Source organism: Ambystoma mexicanum, chromosome 2p, assembly GCF_040938575.1.
Source record: "Ambystoma mexicanum isolate Mex_15411 chromosome 2p, UKY_AmexF1_1, whole genome shotgun sequence".
Classification (NCBI taxonomy): Eukaryota; Metazoa; Chordata; class Amphibia; order Caudata; family Ambystomatidae; genus Ambystoma; species Ambystoma mexicanum.
In genome coordinates this window covers 1,395,658,315-1,395,679,968 of record NC_090923.1, presented here as the reverse complement: position 1 = coordinate 1,395,679,968, position 21,654 = coordinate 1,395,658,315, and the positions used below count along the sequence as shown (strand labels likewise).

The 21,654-nt window shown below is 51.8% G+C and overlaps 1 protein-coding gene across 2 annotated transcripts in view; it reads left to right on the top strand.

The window, feature by feature from the left end:
• The window catches only part of SCAP (SREBF chaperone), a 1,420,607-nt gene that overhangs the window by 370,186 nt on the left and 1,028,767 nt on the right, over positions 1-21,654 (top strand). For both annotated transcript variants that reach the window (XM_069645830.1, XM_069645831.1), the window contains exons 7-9: positions 15,806-15,978; positions 16,504-16,630; positions 17,277-17,389. In XM_069645830.1, coding sequence (XP_069501931.1) covers positions 15,806-15,978; positions 16,504-16,630; positions 17,277-17,389 — 413 coding nt within the window. The remainder of the gene's footprint in view (positions 1-15,805; positions 15,979-16,503; positions 16,631-17,276; positions 17,390-21,654) is intronic.

Here is a 21,654-nt window from a genome sequence, read left to right as displayed (position 1 = left end):
AGGAAGCCCCCCAATATCAAGTAGGAGATCAAGTCTGGTTATCCACAAAATATCTACCTCTAAAAGGACCACGCACATTCAACCCAAGATACCTTGGTCCCTATTCCATCACTACCATAGTAAATCCAGTAGCAGTCAAGTTGGACTTGCCCCCTCACATGAAGATACATCCGGTCTTCCACGTCTCTCTATTAAAACCCGTGCAACCTCAAACCCGACTAACTAAATCTCCAAAACCTATTCTAGTTGATGGAGAACTCGAGTTTGAAGTCAAAAGCATCCTGGATTCCAAGATCTCCAAATCTAAACTATTTTACCTGATTGACTGGAAAGGCTACGGTCCCCAAGAAAGATCCTGGGAACCTGCAGAATATGTCCACGCCCCTCGTCTAATCAAAAAATTTCATCGGACATTTCCTGACAAGCCCAAACCCCCGGAGAAGCCCGGTTTGGGAGGGGCCTCGAGGGGGGGTGCTGTCATGATCTCTGCTTCCAAAAGATCAGGACTTGCCCGACTCCCTTGGAAGCAGACCCATAACCCCGGTTCCGAGTGCCAGCCAGTCCCAAATGGGACCTTTTGGACCCTGTCCTGGCGCCAGTGGCACCAGGCTCATAAAGATGCCCAGTCCCAGCGCTGGAAGCGCCGGGCTCATAATGCTTGGGTGGACTTACCTGCAGCAGACCATGCTGCTTACTTACCTGCCAGTTGAGCCCCTGATCCTCTTCTGTTTGGGACTACTTTTCCTGTTGGGTGGGGCAGGAACCACTCCCTAGGTTCAGAACACTGGAACTGTTCTGGAAAGCAGGAACTCTTTTCTCACGTAGGCGAGGCTGTGGAAGGAGACACCTAAGCACTACAGGAGGCTATTTAAACCACACCCGATGGATGAATCTTGCTTTGCGTTATTCTGCATTCTCTGCAGCAAAACGCTCATCGTGTCTTCTGCTTCTGATCCTGGGCCTAAGGGAACAAAGGCTTACCATCCTGGAATCCAGTCTTCAACAGCACCTGTAAAGACAAAGAAAGAACAGGTTAGCACTACGGTCTTCAGTGGCAGCGCATCTCTTACCTGGTCCATCGGCTGTCACCAACGCCTCGCGCTGCATTCCGGCATCTGAAAGACAAAGGCTTACCTACTCTTCGCATGCTCCGGAGGTCTTCGCGCTGCATCCCGCATATGAAAGACAAAAGAAGGTGCGTTTAAAGACATTGGGCAACTTTATTACTCACGTGCCATTCCTCCTTCCCACGCCGAATCCAGTGGGTATTCCAGCACCCTTCAGCTTCTCTAAAGCTCCGAACTTGTACCTGCAAGATAAAAGGGACAGTTAGTGCGCATCATGAAGCAGGCTACAAGCTCTTACTTACGTGCTTCCTGGCGCTTCTATTCCTCACGCGGGTTCGATCCTCAACTCTCATCAGCCCGCCATCCTCCATCGCCGGAACCCTGCAAAACAAGAGATATCATTACAAAAGACTTTTAAGACATTTGAAGTGCCCAGAACTTACAGTTCGTGCAGTTAACGCCGGACAGCAGTCCTCTGAGGTCAAGAGGCCTGCACCCTTATCCAGTGAAGAAACTGGTTACGGCACCCTGCCCCGAGGCAGATGGAGAGCTCGGCGTTCACTTACCTAAGGTGAGGGCGTTAACCTTTGGGGTTCTACAGGAGAAGAGAAAGGGAAGAGGAGAGAGGCACCCAATAACCCCAGTTCATTAATCCCATATTTTCTATCTGCAGACATCTTACTCTTCGAGTCAGACATACAGTGCACAGAGGTCCAGCCCAAAGAGCCAACCGTGTGTTACACATCGCCTTTGAAGATACGGCATTCACCCAGTCAAGACCGGCGCATCTGCGGGAATCAGGTGAGCGTTACACATCCAAGCTCTTCCAGCTCTGCCCTGAAGAACAGAAAAAGGAGGGGTTTCTGTACCAACGACGAGAGGCTAAGAGGAAGACGGTCCTCGCAGTGCCTTTACTCGACGACATCTGGGACGAGGGGCTTGCTGTCATCAAGAACCCTGCCACGACACCCGCCAAGAGGGACAGGTACGAGAAGAAGTGCCGAGTCCCCGATGCCGCCCCCTTGTGCCTCAGGGCCCAGCCCACGCCAGACTTGTTCGTCTCGGCAGCGGCTAAGAAGAAGGCAGCGGGTGTGGCGGGTTACCAGTCATTTGGTTGAAGAAAAATGGTCGAATGACCAGTTGATTGATGTAAAATGGTCGGAAAAAAAGGTCGAATTTTTTTTTTTTTTTTTAAATTTATGGGGGGGTTCCCCCAAACCACCCTTTTTCTTTATTAAAAAATATTTTTTAAGCAACCAAACTAAAAAAAATATATAAATAAATAAATACATTCAACCTTTTTTTTTTTTTTAGACCATTTTGATTCGATCAAATGATAATTCGACCATTTATTTTCGACCAAATGACCAGACACCGGGTGCGGCGGCTTCAACTTCCACTTCCCCGCCGGACAGCGAGGGTAAGAAGTTGGACTCTATGGGACAACGAGTCATCTCGTCGGCAGCGACGACGATTAAGGCGGCCAATGCCTTAGCGATCGTGGCCCGCTACCACAGGGAGCTCTGGTTCAAGATAGCTCCCCTGCTAGATTTCCTGCCTGATGACAAAAGGGCGGAGGCCCTAGAAATTCTGCATGAGGACGAGGTGGCGTCGGATCACGCCATTACGGTGGCAACGGACATTGTCGATACCGGATTTCGCCAACTGGGCAACGGAGTTTGCCTCTGACGACGAGGATGGCTCAAGGCGACAGACTTTCACCAGGACGTCCAGGCCAGAGTGTTGGACATGCCGTTCGACGGCAACAACCTCTTTGGTAAGGTGGTGGATGAGTCTCTACAGGCCATCAAGACCGACTTGGAGACGGCCCGGGCCCTTGGGGTGCTTCAGCAGCGACGGCCCTTTCGGAGCTCTGGAGGCAGACAGGGTGCCTCCAAAGGATCCAGCGGTGGCTCCTCCACCTACCGCCAGGCGGCTCGCTCCTCTTCCCAGGAGGCCTACAGAGGTTGTGGCAAGCAAGGGGGTTCCCGCCGTCGTCGGCAAGGAGGCAAGGCCGCTGCCAAGCAAGACTGACCCGACCGGGTGGTCGGACGCCCACCGAAGCACCCCAGTGGGAGGCCGACTGAGGAAAGTTCGTCAGGGTGTCGGAGTCCATCTCCACCGATCGTTGGGTGTTGGACACCGATTCCTCCGGTGGCCAGGAAGGAGAATCACGTCCCTCAACTGCTGTTGGAGGTAAAGGCGATGCTCAATAAAGGTGCCATCTAGCTCGTCCCCAGGAGGCTCCGGGGCTCCGGAGTATACTCAAGGTACTTCCTCGTCAGGAAGAAGACGGGCGGTTGGCTCCCCATCCTAGACCTGCGTCGGTTAAACAAATACATCAAGGCGCAGAAATTCAGGATGGTCACCCTCCTGCACGTACTGGGCCAGCTGGAGGAAGGCGACTTCCTATCGTCGCTGGACCTGGAGGATGCTTACTTCCTCATCCCCATTCTAACAAGGCACACGAAGTTCCTCAGGTTCGTGGTTCAAGGACGCCACTACCAATTCAGAGCCCTACCGTTCGGATTAAAGTCGGCACCCAGGGTTTTCACCAAGTGTCTGGCACCAGCGGCGGCGCGGCTGCGCCTGCAGGGGTTCCACGTCTACCCCTACCTGGACGACTGGCTAATCCGGGCAAGGTCAAGGGAACTCTCCTTCGATCATACGCCGAGGGCCGTCCGGTTGCTCATGGAGCTGGGGTTCTCCATCAACTACCCCAAATCCCACCTGGTTCTGTCGCAAGTAGCACTGTTTTTGGGGGCAAAGCTCGATACAGTGGAGCAATTGGCCTCCCCTTTCAGAGGAGAGGACCAAAACCATCCTGGGCAAGGTACGGTGACTGTTAGCCACGGACGTGGCCAGGGTGAGGTCCATCAAGTCCCTTCTCGGGATGATGTCCTCATGCATCTACCTTGTACCCCTTTGCTGACTTCGGATGCGTCCGCTACAGGAGTTCCTCGACGCCCGCTGGTTTCAGGTGGGGGCTGCTTCGAGGACAGGATCCCCCTCGACGAGGAGTTCCCTCGGGCGATCCTATGGTGGGGTACCAGGGCTCACCTCATGATTGCAGACAGATTCTTGCAAAAGCCAGGGCGTCCTCAACTCTCAAGTGTTACGGTCATAAATGGAAGAGGTTCTCTGTCTGGTGCCGTGCACAGAAGATTAACCCTCTGCGGATTACGGCCCCTCAAGTGCTGCCGTACTTACTGACGCTGGTCAAAGTGGGACTGGCCCACGCCTCCATAAATATACATCTGGCTGCCATCTCCCGATATACCAGGACTATGGGACGGGTGTCCTTTTGGTCTCATCGCCTGGTAAAGGAATTTATGAAGGGACTATTTCAGTTCATTCCCGCCGGTGAAGGCTCCTGCCCCGGCGTGGGAACTTAATGTGGTGCTGACCAGGCTCATGGGAGCCCCATTCGAAGCTATGCATTCGGCGCCCTTGAAGTTCCTGTCATGGAAGACAGCGTTCCTCGTGGCCATCACCTCTGCACGAGTGGGAGAGATTCAGGCCCTATCTTGCAAGCCTCCATACTTGACTTTTCATGACACAAGGGTAGTGCTTAGGACGCACCCCTCCTTCATGCCCAAGGTGCCGTCTGACTTCCACCTCAACGAGCCCTTGGTGTTACCAGTTTTCTTCCCGTCGCCTTTGACGCCGGCCGAGAGGACTTTGCACTCGCTGGATGTAGCTAGAGCGCTGAAGTTCTACGTGGACCGCACGAAGAGTTTTCGGAAGACGTCGCAGCTATTCGTGAACTTTGGGTCTGTGAATCAAAGGAAGGCTCTCTCGAAGACTTCCATTTCCAAATGCATCATGCATTGTCACCGGTTGGCAAACCGACCGCTGCCCAGCCGTCCGAGAGCCCATTCGACCAGAGCAATCACTGGTACCACGGCGTTCCTGTCTGGTGTGCCCCTGCTGGACATCTGCAGGGCTGCTATATGGAGGTCGACGCACACCTTCACAAGATTCTACTGCGTCGATCGGAACTCCAGGGAGGAGTCCAGGGTCGGCCAAGCAGTGCTGCGCAACCTGTTCGCTTAAGGTGAGCCTGGTGAGGAGGTAAGAGATGCTTAATGTTGAGCCTGTTGCCACCTCCAGTGGTTGTGCATGTGTATACTGCTATGTATTCTTTTATTCATAAGCATGTGAATCTATGCCAGACCCCGTGCGGAGAAGGAACAAGTTACTTACCTGTAACTGTTGTTCTCCAGCATGGGTCTGGCATGGATTCACATGCGAACCCTCCCACCTACCCCTCTGCGGCTCTTCACTTGGTCATACTGCCACTTGATGTGCTACCAAATCTGAGGATGGCTGCCAGAGGCGGGGCTTAGGGAGAGGGTAGTCATTGGCTGGGGGCAGTATGACCCAGAGATCAGTGATTGGTTACTACTAAGAAAGACAGATCAGAAACGAAACTGATACTGATTTTTTCTTTACCGAGGATTCCCAGCCTGACGACTGGGAATATTCATGAGCATGTGAATCCATGCCAGATCCATGCTGGAGAACAACAGTTACAGGTAAGTAACTTGTTCCTTGCCGTTCCTCACCACATTGGTTTTCCTGATTTTGTAGTACGTCTGTTCAGGCCGTAAGCATAAAACTCCTGTGTACCATGGCTCAGTTTTTGGCTTGTGGTATTGCTTGTTTTGTGAAACACTACAAAACAGTTCTGATTTCCTAATTGCAGGAGTCGGGGGAATGTAGCAGAGCATTGTTTTTCTCAAAATTCATAGAAGCCATTGCTGTACCAGGCCAACCATGTCCACCACATACCTTTTTTTCCGGTCATTTTCCCGCTTTTTCCCCAAACTATGGACCATTTCCCTACCTAGTTGTTGCCTGACCTGCGCAAATAACCCCTTCCTAAACTTGGAATTTTGTCTACTTTTCAGAAAGGTATGTCTTTCTGTCCTCCAATTCGGCTTTCCTACCCTTTTCTTCCATTCTGTCTACGCATGTCCAATTGGCAAAAATGGCCAAAATCGCCTACCTCTCACAAAAGGGTTGATAACCACATCAAAATAATTTTCTTTCGTTTCCACTCAACCTGTTCATGAAAGCCAGGAAATTGGGGAATTCAGCACAGCAAACCATTTGTTCCTAGCTCTTAAAAGGAAAAAACACAGGCTTCTTTGTACATCATTTTATTGGCATTTTTTTTTAAAAACCCAACATTTTTGTGCTTTTTGGTTATTTTCTCCCACCCCCCTACAGCAACCTAGGATTCCTGGGAGGGGTTACGACTGCCTACATGTGGGGGGAAAAAAGGGGCCAAATTTGGCCGCGATAGCTCATGTAACAAAAATGTTACATTACATTGAATGGCGACATACCGAAATCACCAAAAAAGGCCTTGACACTGGGGTGGGGGGAATCCCATGGCAGTTAAAGGGTAAAGGAGACCCCAAATGAAGAAGGGGTGAGGACGTCTGCAGTGTAGACCCCTCAGGACACCTAACTGGAGCGCAGAAAGATTGTTCCAGCAGAGGTCACCACAGTCAGGCGGCGACAGGCGATAATCCAGTACTGGATAGAGAAGCGGCCCCAGCACAGGTTTCCCTTGTAGTGTGATGGCTGCAATTGCGAGGACAGGTGATTTCTGGCATAAGCCGAAGATCTTGCAAGTCCCAAGGCTTTGCTCAGAACACATGCTGCAGCGAATAAGCCCAAAAGGGAGCTGGCCAGTCCACCAGGTGGTCCAGGGAAACTTCTGAAGGCTTCCAAGGCGTGGATCCTTGAGTATATACACCTCCCTAGATAAATTATTCGACAAGTCTCAGTTAAAACACCACTTATTTTCAAGACAGAAGTGAGCGTGTAACTTTAGATGGCACTCCAATAATTTAGTTTAAAAAGGGAGGGAAAAGGCAGAGTATGAAAGTAACACCACACAAACACTTTTTAAGAACCACAGTAAGGCAGGAAAGGCAGTGTCTACTGGTAGAGCCAAAGTTCATAGGCCAGGCCCACTCTTGGAGAGAGCAAGGCTGAATGTGCCCAAGATCACACAGTGTAAATGCACTTTAGAGTCTTTGTAGAAGAGTCAAAAAGGAGTGAGATAGCTTTAGAAAAGAAAGCTTAGCAGGTCTGAGGCCAACCCAGGTTAGGAGTCAAAGATTCAAGGGACACTTTGAGCACTCTGTAGCAAGGGAGGCCAGACAGGGCACAGTACCTTAAAAGTGAAGGAAGCTCCAGCGGGGGCAGTTGTTCCTGGCAATGGTTGCAGCTCGTTGTTCCAGACAGAGGAAGAGAGGATCTCGACGTGGAGGAAGGTTTGGAGTCGTTGCACTGCTCAGGGATGAAACTAGCCACGGAGTTCCAGATTCAAAGGAGCGGTCCTTTTATTCGCGGTGAAAAGCGGTGAGCTTGGCTATCCGGCCGCCGGGGTGCTTGGCACGGGCGATTCGACCAAGGAACACTTCAGGAAGCGAAAAGTGGTGAGCTGGATGGTCCTACCAGCTCAAAGGGAGAAGACTCTTCAGCAGAAGATCTTCCCAGTCGGTGGAGAAGTGGTGAGTTCGTTGCAGCAGGGCTTCACCGGTGGTGTCGTCAGGTTGCAGGTGGCTCAGCTTCGTCCTCGTTGGGTTCTTAGGTCCAGTGGCGACTTCTGAAGTTCCTGTCCCAAAAGCCCTGCTTTTATGCAGAAAACCCCCATTCAAACAGCCTAGCTGTCAATCACTCATGCAAAGTGGTGAGCCGGCCGGCTCACCACTGGGCCAATCAGAGAAGACTGCGACTTGGGTTGCCAAGGCAACGCAGTCCAGGGTGCCTAATCCCCCCTCCACCCCTCCTATGGAACCCAGACAGAGTGGCACCACTTGGAGGGCTTCTGTGGAGAAGTCTGCCAAAATAATGGAACAAAGGGCTCGACTTGGGTCAGAGTCACAGAGACGAACACAAACGCCATTTTAGAAGCCAGTTCTGGCAAAAAAAAACACTTAGTGAATTTATATTAAATAAATAAACCGGCGGTATCTTTAATATTGCACCAAAAAGTGGTGCGTTTAAAATCAATGGGGAATCCCATTGAGAAATATTCCGGTGGAATATTTTGCGTGGTAACCACTGCCACCAGCCAGAAACTCGTCGAGGGGGGACGGGACAGCGCCCCCCCCCCCGACAACAGACCCAGGGGCAATCTAATTACCCCTGTCCAGTACTTCCACACTATGATGGTTTGTACTGGTTCTGTTCACCATTTTAGCCTAGTAAAGCCAATGGTGACTTTACATGCCCTGGGAGAAAGTAGTCAGTCCCAGGGTATGGAGTCTATGTTTGGGGGTCACTATGACACCCCTGTGTTACTGCACTGAGGGTGCTGTGTAACACACATGCAAAAACCAATGATAGCCTATGGGGAAAAATACCCCATAGCCCATTAGCACACAAAAAGTCAAAGGAACATACTCAAATCATGTCTAAGAGTGGGAAAAAGAGTCTCACTCTTAGCAGGAGAGAAAAAACAAACCCCAAAAATCCAGCAAAGCTGCTGGGGGACTCACTAGGTTTGGGAAATTAGCCTTCACAGAGAATTCTCCTTAACATGTGGGAACCTCTCCGCTACACCCCTGCGGACTTCTGGACCCGGACGTTCCCTGAGGGCTGGGCTGTGGCCCCCGTTTGAACTGGGTCTACGGCTGCCTGACTCGCCCCGCGCCGCGCCTCCAGAGACCGCGGCTCTCTCTGCCACCTGAGATTGCGACGCTGCAGGCCACCGTATGGGAGGGGCGTCCGAGCCCTCGGAGCGCGCTGAACTGCTGTTTATGGCGAGTTCCCCCCGCGCTTCCCCCCGCGCTTCCCCTGCCATACTGCTGCGGATTGCTCCGAGCGCCTACCCGGACCTGCTGCCACCTCCTCCTACCGACTCTGAAGACATCCGGAGGTGCCGGATTCCCCCGCTGTCTAACCTCACGCTGCGGGGGACGGAGCCATCGCCGCGGGCCCCTGCACCTGCATACCGCTTGCCTGTTCTCCCCCCGCCACCCCCCCCCCACCAAAGAACACTGGACGCATTCCGCAACAAGGTAGTGGGTGCGAGGGTGGTTGGAGTGACCAGCTCCTGCGGTGTTGTGCTGCCGGCCCCGGCTGCCGCAGGCATGCCTCGCGGCCCGCCATACCTCATACCTGCGGCGATTGGGGTGCCTCGGCCTGATCTGGTCGGCGCAGGCTGGCACTCGGGCCCTTGATACAGGGACTTACTGTGACACTGTTCTCCTCCTGTGGCCTGTGGGGACACACACTGCAGCCTAGCCCGAGCTGCGCTACACCGTTGCCCCTGGTGCCTGCTGCCCACTCCCCTGGACACTTGGAACTTGCTGTGGGCTCACTGGCCGGTGCGGGGCAGCACATCCGTGAACACCCCCACTGCACACCTCCATCACTGGGGCGACAAACTTTTGGCCTATCTCGCCACTTAGCATTAAAGTGACTGGGCTCACATGTGGGGCCAAACCTGTCACCAAAGCCAATTGAAATAGCTGGCGGATACGAGATCCCGGGTGCCCCCATGGCCACACGGGGCCGGGATTAAATCCGTTGGGTCAACCCTGCAGTCCTCTATCTGAACAATCCACGCGATCCTAGCTGGAGTCGGCGTCCTACCTTGTCCATCTGAACCTGAACCCTGCTCATAACTGACCACAGTGATCGCATTGTCTACACTTGGTGTCTCACTGGACCAATCCTTAGGGACCCCCACTGACATCGCTCCGAGCATGTATTGAACCCCCTTATGCCATCCGGCATCCGCTGATCCTGCGAAGCATCGGACCTGAGGCACCAAAACAACGAAACACTCCACGGGCGCTGGGGACACTCCAGGGCCTTTGTTTTACCGGAGGTAGCTACGCAAACGCTGTGCCCAGCTTAACCTCATCACCATCCTCTTGGCGGCCCCTACCTGGGCAATCGTCAACTTAGAAACTTGACACCTCTGATCGCTGGCGCTCTCTGAGGTTCCTGGTACCCTGCTTTCACCTTCACCATGACCAAGGGAGCTGGGGCTGGAAAGAAGCAAAGCTCGCTAAACATGTTTGCCAAGACACCGTCCAGACTGCCTACCGAGCCCCCGGAGGAAGCACCTACCGTCTCGACATCTTTAACCCCTGATGATTCGCAGAATATGCTGGAGTACATGCGCGAGGGATTCACCACGCTGCATACTAAATTGAACGATATGAATGGCACCATCTCTTCTATAAAAGCCCATATCGAAAGAACAGACAGCCGGGTTGCCGAGATCGAAACAAGGGTCGGTACTGCAGAGGATGACCTGGGTTCCCTTCGCACTGCAGTTTCCTCACTCACCAGTCGAGTTTCGGCAGTGGAGAAGAAGAACGATGACCTTGAATCCCGCTCTAGACGGAATAACCTGCGCATTGTCGGTGTACCCGAGGACAACATCAAGGAGCCCATGGAGGAATACGTGGAACGCATCCTTTTAGCACTCCTGGATGCACCGAAGCTCTCCGCACAATTTTCAGTTGAGAGGACACATCGCTCCCTGACCGCAAAACCCTGACCCGGGGCACCTCCTCGTCCCATTATAGCCAGAATCTTAAATTTCCGGGACCGGGATGCCCTTCTGCGGGCGGCCAGGGCCAAGGGGGAGTTGCTTCTTGGATCGGCGAGGATCCATCTCAACCCTGATTTCTCTGTTGCTGTGCAACAAGAACGCAAAACCTTTCTGGCGGTGAAAAAGAGACTCCGAGACTTAGGAGTTAAATACTCCATGCTCTTTCCCGCAAAGTTAAGGATCAAACATTCCAACCAAACATTCTTCTTTACTATTCCATAAGAGGCATCGAAAATGTATTGACGAACACTTCCCTGGTTGATCCCTTCAACGTTGCCACGAGGTCTACGCTCACGGTTGTCATTGATCGAGCCTATGCCATACATGGGACCGTCGTCGGCGAGGCTCCCTATGATGGCCACGCTTCAAAAGAAGTGCATCAGTTGCTAGTTTTGTTCCTGTTGCTCCATTGATCCTCCGCAATGTGGCCCTTGTGTGCCACACAGACTCATTGTGTTTAGTGATGTTTGATGTCCTGATGAGGCCCCAGTTTGGAAACTATCCTATATCTACTTCCAGGCCTCCGTTGGTTAGATCCCGGGATCCCGAGTTCGCCCACAGCCACTCTGGGTCTACATCATGTTTCGCGGTGGTGCTCCAAAGTCCATGGTTACTTTCCTTGTCTCCAGCTGCCCTCTCTCTTGAACCATGGCCCCTCCGCACCCTCGTGCCTACACTGAACACTCTGGTTAATGCTGCTGTATTGTATAATCTCTGCACACTCTCCCCAGTCCGGTGCGCCATCGCCAGGCTAACTAACAGGCCCCCAGGCGCAGGTGCCTAGAAGTTTGTTGTTGTTATGGTTCTGTTTGGGTATCGTCCCTCTGATTGGGGGAGGGATGTGGGTGGGGGGGGAATGGGACGTTATGTTTAAAAAAGTCTTGACAACCACCGGAGGTGCCGCATGCGCCATAGTAGTACATCATGAACACATAGATTGGGGTCCACATACATCCAGATCGACTGACTCCTTTTCGCTGGTAACCCATGTACAGAAACCCAATCAATACCCCTACACGAATGGCAACTAACGACCTGACCTTTATGAGCAGGAACGTCTGTGGGTTTGGTAATCACAAAAAGATGTGGCAGATACAGCTACATGCTGAACGCCACGGTGTTAAAATTCTATGCTTACAAGAAACCCATGCTCACTCTGAACAATGTGAACGATTCGCTAAGCAGTTGGGACCCCAGAGGTATTACACTAACTATTCCATTTAAAGCCGTGGCACTCTTACTTTAATACACAGGAGCCTGAAGTTCACGTGTAACCATGCGCGTATAGATCCCCTTGGCAGATATGTATTAACCATCGGCACACTGCAACACCAGGAGGGTAGCCATCCTGAACATATATGGTCGGAATGTCGACGATCCCGACTTCTACCTACACCTAGCCTCTGTCCTGGAAAGCTACCCCCTGATCCCGATTATATGGGGAGGCAATTTTGATACGATACTAGATGTCACCCTAGACAGGTCGGGCTCGAGGCCTCGCCAACTCTCCAGAGCAGCCTATACCATTCTTACAACGCTCCCTCGACTGGCACTAGTAGATGCCTGGCGGCTAATGAACCCCGATTCCCGCACATACTCCTTTTATTCCTCGGTTCACGATTCACATTCTAGAATAGACAGATGGCTCATAACTGACATGCTGGTCAGGTGCCTGTCCCACCAGGCTATCCTCTCCAAAACATTATCAGACCATTCACCGGTATTCATCTCGTTGAACTGGACTCTGGACGCCGATAAAGCAAGGCAGTGGAGGATGAGCCTTCATGCGCTTCTTGATCAGGTCTTTGCTACCAAACTCGAATCCTCCATTGAAAAATTCTTTGAGATCAATACAAACTCTGTGACAACGCAAGCCATCCTCTGGGAATCCTTTAAGACATATACAAAGGGAATGTGGCATGCTGAAGGGAATCCGTGCAGATATTGCCCTTAGCGAATCAACCCTGGCTAACCTCGAGACCCAATACGCTCAGGATCACTACCCAATTACTCTAGCAGCATTGGGCTTGGAACTGGACAGGTTCCGCAGCCTTGCAGAACGAGAGGTTAAATTCCTGGACTCCCCCCCCAGTCGGTAAGGAAATATGGTGAGGGAGAGCGACCGGGCCGTATGCTGGCCAGGCTGCTGCATCGTGAATTCGGAGCCCCCAATATTCCGGCTATAGTGAGACCTGACGGCTCACTGGCCACTGCCCCACAGGATATCAACTCTGAATTTCTATCGTTTTACACCTCCCTGTACTCAGAAGTTGATGGTCCCCATATACCAGAAATTGACTCCTATTTAGATAATCTTCCTCTTTCAGTCCTGTCCGCCGATGCCGGCATCTCCTTGGAGAGGCCTTTCACTCCCGAGGAACTCACTGAGGCCATTGAGTCGTTGGCATCTGGGAAGGCCCATGGCCCGGATGGACTCCCCATGGATTTTTGTAAGCAATACAAGTCACACCTGGTCTCACACTTACTGGCCCTATGGGAGGAATCGTGCGAAAAGGGTATACTTCCCCCATCTCTCCGGGAGGTGTTGATAACAGTCCTCCTCAAACCTGGCAAGCCCCCTACCCAGTGCGGCTCATACGACCCCTCTCGTTGATTAACAGTGATGTTAAAATATATGCTAAACTACTGGCCAACCGCTTAGCCCCATACATGCCCCACATCATCCACCCTGACCAGGCAGGATTTGTCCCGGGAAGGTCCACATCCCTGAATTTGAGAAGGCTCTTCAATGTGATCAGCAGGATCAACCCGACCACACAGGCGGTAGCAGCCCCTCTGGATATGCAGAAGGCATTTGACTCGGTCTTGTGGAAATACCTATGGCGAGTTCTCGAGAAATGTAAGTTTGGCCCTAACTTCTGAACCTGGGTTAAGCTACTCTACACCGCCCCCTCGGCTAGAGTTCGCACAGGGGATAGGTGCTCTATCCCCTTCCAGATATCCAGAGGGACACGACAGGGATGCCCGTTTTCCCCGCTAATTTTCGCCATAGCCATGGAACCCTTTGCCGACATGATTCGCCAGTCACACACTCATAGGGGATTGCGCCCAGCGGGCCAATCCGATATAGTTTCCCTGTACGCTGATGGTGCTGTCCTGTACATCCGCTCCCCTGAAACCCACCCCGCCCCCATTCTGGCTAATGTTGCCCGATTTGGAGACCTATCTGGGCTGAAAGTAAACTGTTCCAAATCTATATTATTCCCACTTACAGACTCCACACAACCCCCTTTGGACTTATGGGGATTCACCTGGTCTCAATCTAGCATCACTTACCTGGGGGTGGTAGTCACCTGGCACACGGCGAAACTGCGCAAGGACAATTACCAGAATTATGTGACGAACCTGGCTACAAAAACTTCCAGCTGGACTAGACTCCCCATTTCACTAGCAGGTAGGATTGGAATACTCAAAATGGTAGTATTACCTCAACTCCTTTATCGATTCACCAATCTGCCTATATGGCCAGGGTACGCATTCTTCAAATCACTACGCCATATAAGTAACACCTTCCTTTGGCATTCAGGTGCAGTCCGCCTCAAACTGTCTATGCTGACCACCCCCAAGGAATTGGGCGGATTTAGCGCCCCAGATTTCACTAGATACTGGGTCGTAGCCCAATCTCAATTTGCCTCTCATTGGTTTGACACCATTGACCCCCACCCCCGCATGTTCGGTTGAAGAAACTAACGGTTTGTGACCGAGTGATTGGCTTCCTTATCCTTAAACCTATTCCTCCTGAGCCTGACTCTGCAGACCCTGTGGCTAGCACATCCTTAGCATTAGCCAAACTCTGGGCAATGGTCGACACACCTCATCCGTTCCACGGGGACCTGCCAGTATGGAATTTCTTCCCTGATGTCCCACCTATTCCACAATCTATCGTATCTCGCTGGGCTGATGCTGGCTTTCTGACACTCCGCGATACCTACGAACAGGGCAACTTCATTGAGTGGTCTGAACTCCCTCTTTCCCTCAAGCGTCGGCCCTCAGCGTGGCTACAATACTCCTCATTCCGGAGGAATCTCAAATCCAGATACCCTGATTTCCCCACGCTACCACCTGACGAACCCATAGTTGCGGAACTCTGTTCCTTTTCCTCCTTCAAAGGGAAGGTGTCAAGGCTCTACTCCTTATTGCAGACTGGAGCAGCCCCCTCCTTTACCAAGCTGAAACGCAGCTAGGAGGAGGATCTTGAGGTCGAGATCACAGACGAGAGATGGTCCCGAATGTGTGCTTGCACCCACGATGTGTCCGATAACTCTAAATTTAAGTTAATACAATTCAAGGTGCTGCACACAGGCATCATCATACACCAAAGAGACTACATTGTATGTTCTGTGACTTTCCTCCCAATTGCCCCAGGTACGGTACTGATCAAGCATCTTACATCCATATGCTCTGGTATTGCCCTCACCTGACCCAATTTTGGTCTGACATCTGCTCCACCTTATCGGACATACTAGAGCACACTATTGTCCCCACCCCACTGCACTGTCTCTTCCATGACCTCCCTCAGTTGGGGCGCGACTCTAAGAAACTGGCGGGTCTTTGTATGTTGTTGGCAGTCCGCTGCATATTGATGTGTTGGCTCCGCCCTAAGGCGCCTACCTATACACAGTGGCTCAGGACAATTACGTGGGCACATGACACTGAAGAGGCCTGGAGCGCAATCCAACATCCACATTCAAGGCCAAGAGACATCTGGCGAAAGTTCCGGGATTACATGTCCGCCATGACTTCACCTTCAAACTCTGTTCCATCCTCCCCTGGTTGTACCCCGTAACATGGTCGCTCTGTGAACTGTGTCGCCTTTGATTCAGATGCCAATACTTATCTACTACCTGATCCCCCTGCCTGCCACAGATGACTCATGGTATACTGCTGAATATGTATGTTACTTGGTTTTTGCTGCTGGTGCCATGTGGCTCCCTCTGTTTCTTGTGTGTTAAGTCAAATAAATAAAGTTAAAAAAAAAAAAGAAACCACTCTTAACTTGTTAATGGCCATTAATAATAAAAAGAAATACGCTGTTGGTATCAGACCTCTAGCTTGGCCTACCTAACACACCTGTAATGTTTGAGTAGACAGTGATTTTACTTTCTCCCCTGTGTTTACTCAGGTTCCTCACTAGCCTCCGGTCACGACTAAAGCACCTCTACCCTGGCACAAATTGTACTTTAAGAGCCGAGCACATCACCCATGTACACTTCAAGGAAGAGATTGGCATCGCTGAGCTCATCCCATTGGTTACCACCTACATCATACTCTTCGCCTACATCTACTTCTCCACACGTAAGTCTTGGTTCTTTTTTGGCTGGTTGTCTTTTTGGCCCTAGGGTTACACATGGAGGAAACAATCCTGGATCCAGACTTGGCCAGTTGTTCTGACCAGAACTGCTGTTCTTTTGAAACGGAACTCAATTTCCAATACCCATAAGGAAAATGTAGTGTGCCATGGCAAATCTCAGAAATCCGTCTGTATGCAAGCTCATATTGTTGACACTGTGGATGTTCAGTTAGCTAATTTATGGAACTTGCGAAGCATAATGCTTCAACATAGCATTGTATCTGTTCGATTCAGAATGTATTTTCTGGATATTGAGTTTTCACTCCCTTTCTGATACACAACAGCCTGTCAGATTGTCTACCTATACAGGCATATGCAGCAAGGATTCAACCCGGTTTTTCCATCAGTGTCTACTTTGTCAGCATGATAGCTTAATCTGATTGGAGGACCTGAAGGAATGACGTTGTGAGGGGGAGGTTTTCCATCCCGACTGTGTATTCCTCTAAATAATTTTTTTGTTCTCTTTGCAGGTAAGATTGACCTAGTAAAGTCCAAGTGGGGCCTGGCGCTGGCTGCTGTAGTGACTGTGCTGAGCTCTTTGCTAATGTCAGTTGGCCTCTGCACTCTATTCGGACTGACACCTACACTCAATGGAGGGTATGTAGCCTAGCACTGATGTGTTAGTGACAGAATGGATGGGCTTTACAGGATCGGTTGGTGCAGATGATACAGAGAAGTGTACCTGAAGCCGGGAGTATTTAACAATGAATGCCTGACTAATACTAAGAAGCAGTACTTTCGTTCCAGAAAATGTCTTTGTAGGGCATGGGTGCAGTCAGTGTATGGATGAGGGTATTTGCAGTAAGCGGAGTCATTCTTGCCAATCATGACAGTGTTTACAGAATCTCGGCACACTCAATACATGACTGGGAGTAGCTAGAGCAAGGTAGAAACTCCCTGTTTCGAAATAGGTGAAGACTCCAGACTGTATGTTAGGTTGCATAATTCGGCATACTCTGATTACTTGTAGTTGAATGTGATGCTATACTAAGTGGTTGAGGGTGTTACTTTTCAGTTGATAATGGTCCTGCCATCCAGGATAATGTTGAGCATTACTCTGTGGTCCAATGCCACCATGTGATAAGTGTGTGACTTGTCCATGATCTTAGATTCTGTGGTAGACAAATACATACATCTGATATCTTGTAGTGCATTTCAAGCTCACTGATATATGGCATAGTTTATCTTAAAGCAGGATCTTAACTATAAAGCTCATCCCAGCTCTACGCTTTTCTTTTTCTAGAGAGATCTTTCCATACCTTGTGGTGGTCATCGGGCTAGAGAATGTCCTTGTCCTAACAAAGTCTGTTGTTTCAACACCAGCTGATCTGGAAGTGAAGCTTCGAATTGCACAAGGTAAAGTCTCTTCATCCCAAGTAACAATACGTACAAAACATGAAAAGCACTCTGGTTACCGAAACCGAATGACATTTGGCCCTCTGCCCAACTCTCTTGTCACTTACCACTCCGCCCAGCTTTCGGTGTCTTCTTTATGTAATAGATGTTTTGCACACGTTAATTGTGTAACTTCCATTGTGCAAAAGTATAACTCTTATGATGTCCCCACCCCTGCCCCAGAACAGCTGCGCCATTCGTGCATGCATGCATGCTGGGACACATTTTCTTTTTTCTTTGGACCTGCTGTTTCCTCGAGTCCCGCACTCGGGGTTTCCATTTCTGCCACTGTTGCAGCAGATCGTTTTCCAATATCGACTTACACCTTCTGAATCGCAAGTGCTTGGCCCAGATCATTCTTATGCCCCCAGAGCTACGGGTCTTCATGAAATGTAAATCTTCCATTCCTTTTTCATAGACGCAATGCATGGCCGGCACATTCCATGCTTCTTTACCCCTATTGCATAGCTTTTGTAGGTCCTGCACTTGCAAGCTAGAGGAGGCCATTTTCTTTTTTTTAATTGTATTATGGTTAACATTCATCCTTAACAATAAAGGTCAATTGCAAATACTAAAAGAATTATATAACGGAAACATTGAGAAAAAATAATCAAAATATACACATCATACATATAAAAAAGGCAATATCAGTAAATAACATCTTTCACAAGGTTCATTAGGGTTATTACAGAATCTACTTTGACCCACACCAGTCAGGTGGGAATTACGCCTCACTTCTCCAGCATGGGGTCTGGCATGGATTCACATGCTCATGAATATTCCCCGTCGTCAGGCTGGGAATCATTGGTAAAGAAAAAATCAGTATCAGTTTTGTTTCTGTTCTGTCTTTCTTAGTAGTAACCAATCACTGATCTCTGGGTCATACTGCCCCCAGCCAATGACTGCCCTCTCCCTAAGCCCCGCCCCTGGCAGCCATCCTCAGATTTTTACCGCACGCTCAAGTGTTGGGAGTCCTCGTGTTTAGCTCTCGAGTTTTTTACTGCGTTTTCACTTTTTTTCAGGAGAATTTCTCATTTTTTCGGTTTAATCGAGCCTCAAGCTCCACCGTTTCTACTTCCGATAACGGGGACCCGTTTCGGAATTCTTCTACGCCCCTCAAGGGTGAAGTTTTCGTCGAGTTTACACTTCTTGGAGGATTCCGGAAGATCTGCGGCCTACCTCAATGGACATGGCCCAGGACAAAGGGAGCTTTACGCCCGGATCCAAGTTGTTCAGGAACTGCCCTGGATGCGGATTATATAACATTTTCAAGGAGGACAAGCATTCGCAATGTCTCTACTGCCTCCATGGGGACAAGACGCATGTGGAGAAGGACTGTGCATTCTGCAAGAACCTTTCGGAACGGACCAAACAAGAACTTCGTTCCCGCCTCGCCACCTGGCTGGAGAAGGGCACAGCAAGTGAGAAGGAGAAGAAGAAGTCTGAGCGGGCCTCTAAGTCCTTTGAGGGCGCCGAAAGGTCGGGCTCTTTGGTTGCCAAGCGGGGCGCTATTTCCCCGGCACATTCGACCACGAGCCAGCGCTCTGGTTCGGGGAAGAGGAAGTCCGAGAACCCGGGTAGGCCGCTGGAGCGGACCCGGTCGATCTCGAAGGGGGAGCGAGGCGTTGACCCTCCCCCCAAGGCGAAGGCCCAGGACACACCTAAGGTGGTGAGGGCCTTGATCCACCCGGCTAAGGCCTCTACCGAAGTGGTCGCTGCGACCCTGTCGGAGCCGGCTGAGACTACGCCAATGGAAACGGCTTCTGGGCCCAGAGGATCCTTGCTGCCGCAGAGGGAATCCTCCTTCCAGCCCATCGCTAAGACCCCCGTGAAGCCCCCGGCTGACAAAGAGGGGGGGGGACCGGTGGCCGTTACAGACTCGGTATCAGCCTCTAAGGAGGAACTGGTGGAGACCGAGAAGGGCCTCAACGAAAGGTCCATAGGCTTTAAAGAGAGGTTCATAAACCTCAACGAGAGGTTAGAGAAGGTTCGATCCCAGGGGCGGTCCCTGCTGATGTGACCGAAGATAGCAACGAGGGCGACGAACAGGGCCCAGTGGAGCGGCCACCCCGTCCGTCGCAGCCATTGCCCGAGCCCCAGGATAGCTCGGCGGCCATTTTGTTGGCAATCCAAGCCTTATGTACAGAGATAAGGATGAGATTACCACGCACCCCGACGGAGGAGTCAGAACCAGGCCCGTCGGGAAGCCCTCCGAACAAGCGAAGGAGAGTCCACCCGGCTCTGCCCTTCGTGCCTGCGAGACCGGTGGACCCCTCACCCCCATCGCCGGGAGAGGATACGGCGACGGATACGACGATGGGGACGGACGATGAAGGCGGCGATGACACAGCAGACATCCCGTCGTCACCCCCCCCGCAGGCGTCCCCAGCCAACGAGGTTGGCTCTTTCCACGCCATAACCAGGGCATCCAAGCTCTTCCAGCTCTTCCCTGAAGAACAGAAAAAGGAGGGGTTTCTGTACCAACGACTAGAGGCTAAGAGGAAGACGGTCCTCGCAGTGCCTTTACTCGACGACATCTGGGACGAGGGGCTTGCTGTCCTCAAGAACCCTGCCACGACACCCGCCAAGAGGGACAGGTATGAGAAGAAGTACCGAGTCCCCGATGCCGCCCCCTTGTGCCTCAGGGCCCAGCCCACGCCGGACTCGGTCGTCGCGACAGCGGATAAGAAGAAGGCAGCGGGTGCGGCTTCAAGTTCCACTTCCCCGCCGGACAGCGGGGGTAAGAAGTTGGACTCTATGGGACGACGAGTTATCTCGTCGCCGGCGATGACGATTAAGGCGGCCAATGCCTTAGCGATCGTGGCCCACTACGACAGAGAGCTCTGGTTCAAGATAGCTCCCCTGGTAGATTTCCTGCCTGATGAAAAAAGGGCAGAGGCCCTAGAAATTCTGCAGGAGGGTGAGGTGGCGTCGGATCACGCCATTACGGTGGCAACGGACATTGCCGATACCGGATTTCGCCAACTGGGCAACAGAGTTTGCCTCCGACGACGAGGATGGCTCAAGGCGACAGACTTTCACCAGGACCTCCAGACCAGAGTGTTGGACATGCCGTTCGATGGCAACAACCTCTTTGGTAAGGCGGTGGATGAGTCTCTACAGGCCATCAAGACCGACTCTGAGACGGCCCGGGCCCTTGGGGTGCTTCAGCAGCGACGGCCCTTTCGGAGCCCTGGAGGCAGACAGAGTGCCTCCAAAGGATCCAGCGGTGGCTCCTCCACCTACCGCCAGGCGGCCCGCTCCTCTTCCCAGGAGACCTACAGAGGTTGCGGCAAGCAAGGGGGTTCCCGCCGTTGTCACCAAGGAGGCCAAGGCGGCACGGCCGCTTCCAAGCAAGACTGACAAGGCCGGGTTGTCGGGCCCCCACCGAAGCACCCCAGTGGGAGGCCGGCTGACGAAGTTCATCAGGGTGTGGGAGTCCATCTCCACCGATCGTTGGGTGTTGGACACCCTGGCCAACGGGCACTCGCTGGAATTCCTAAAGAAGTGCCCTTGCATTCCTCCCGTGGCCAGGAAGGAGAATCACGTCCCTCAACTGCTGTTGGAGGTAAAGGCGATGCTCAAGAAAGGTGCCATCAAGCTCGTCACCAGGAGGCTCCGGGGCTCCGGAGTATACTCAAGGTACTTCCTCGTCAGAAAGATGACAGGCGGTTGGCGCCCCATCCTAGACCTGCGTCGGTTAAACAAATATATCAAGGCGCAGAAATTCAGGATGGTCACCCTCCAGCACGTACTGGGACAGCTGGAGGAAGGCGACTTCCTATCGTCGTTGGACCTGGAGAATGCTTACTTCTACATCCCCATTCTAAAAAGGCACAGGAAGTTCCTCAGGTTCGTGGTTCAAGGACGCCACTACCAATTCAGAGCCCTACCGACTGGCTAATCCAGGCAAGGTCAAGGGAACTCGCCGTCGATCATACGGCGAGGACCGTCCGGTTGCTCACGGAGCTGGGGTTCTCCATCAACTACCCCAAATCCCACCTGGTTCCGTCGCAAGTAGCACTGTTTTTGGGGGCGAAGCTCGATACAGTGGAGCAATTGGCCTCCCCTTCAGAGGAGAGGACCAAGACCATCCTGGGCAAGGTACGGCGACTGTTAGCCACGGACGTGGCCAGGGTGAGGTCCATCAAGTCCCTTCTCGGGATGATGTCCTCATGCATCTACCTTGTTACCCCTTTGCAGACTTCGGATGCATCCGCTACAGG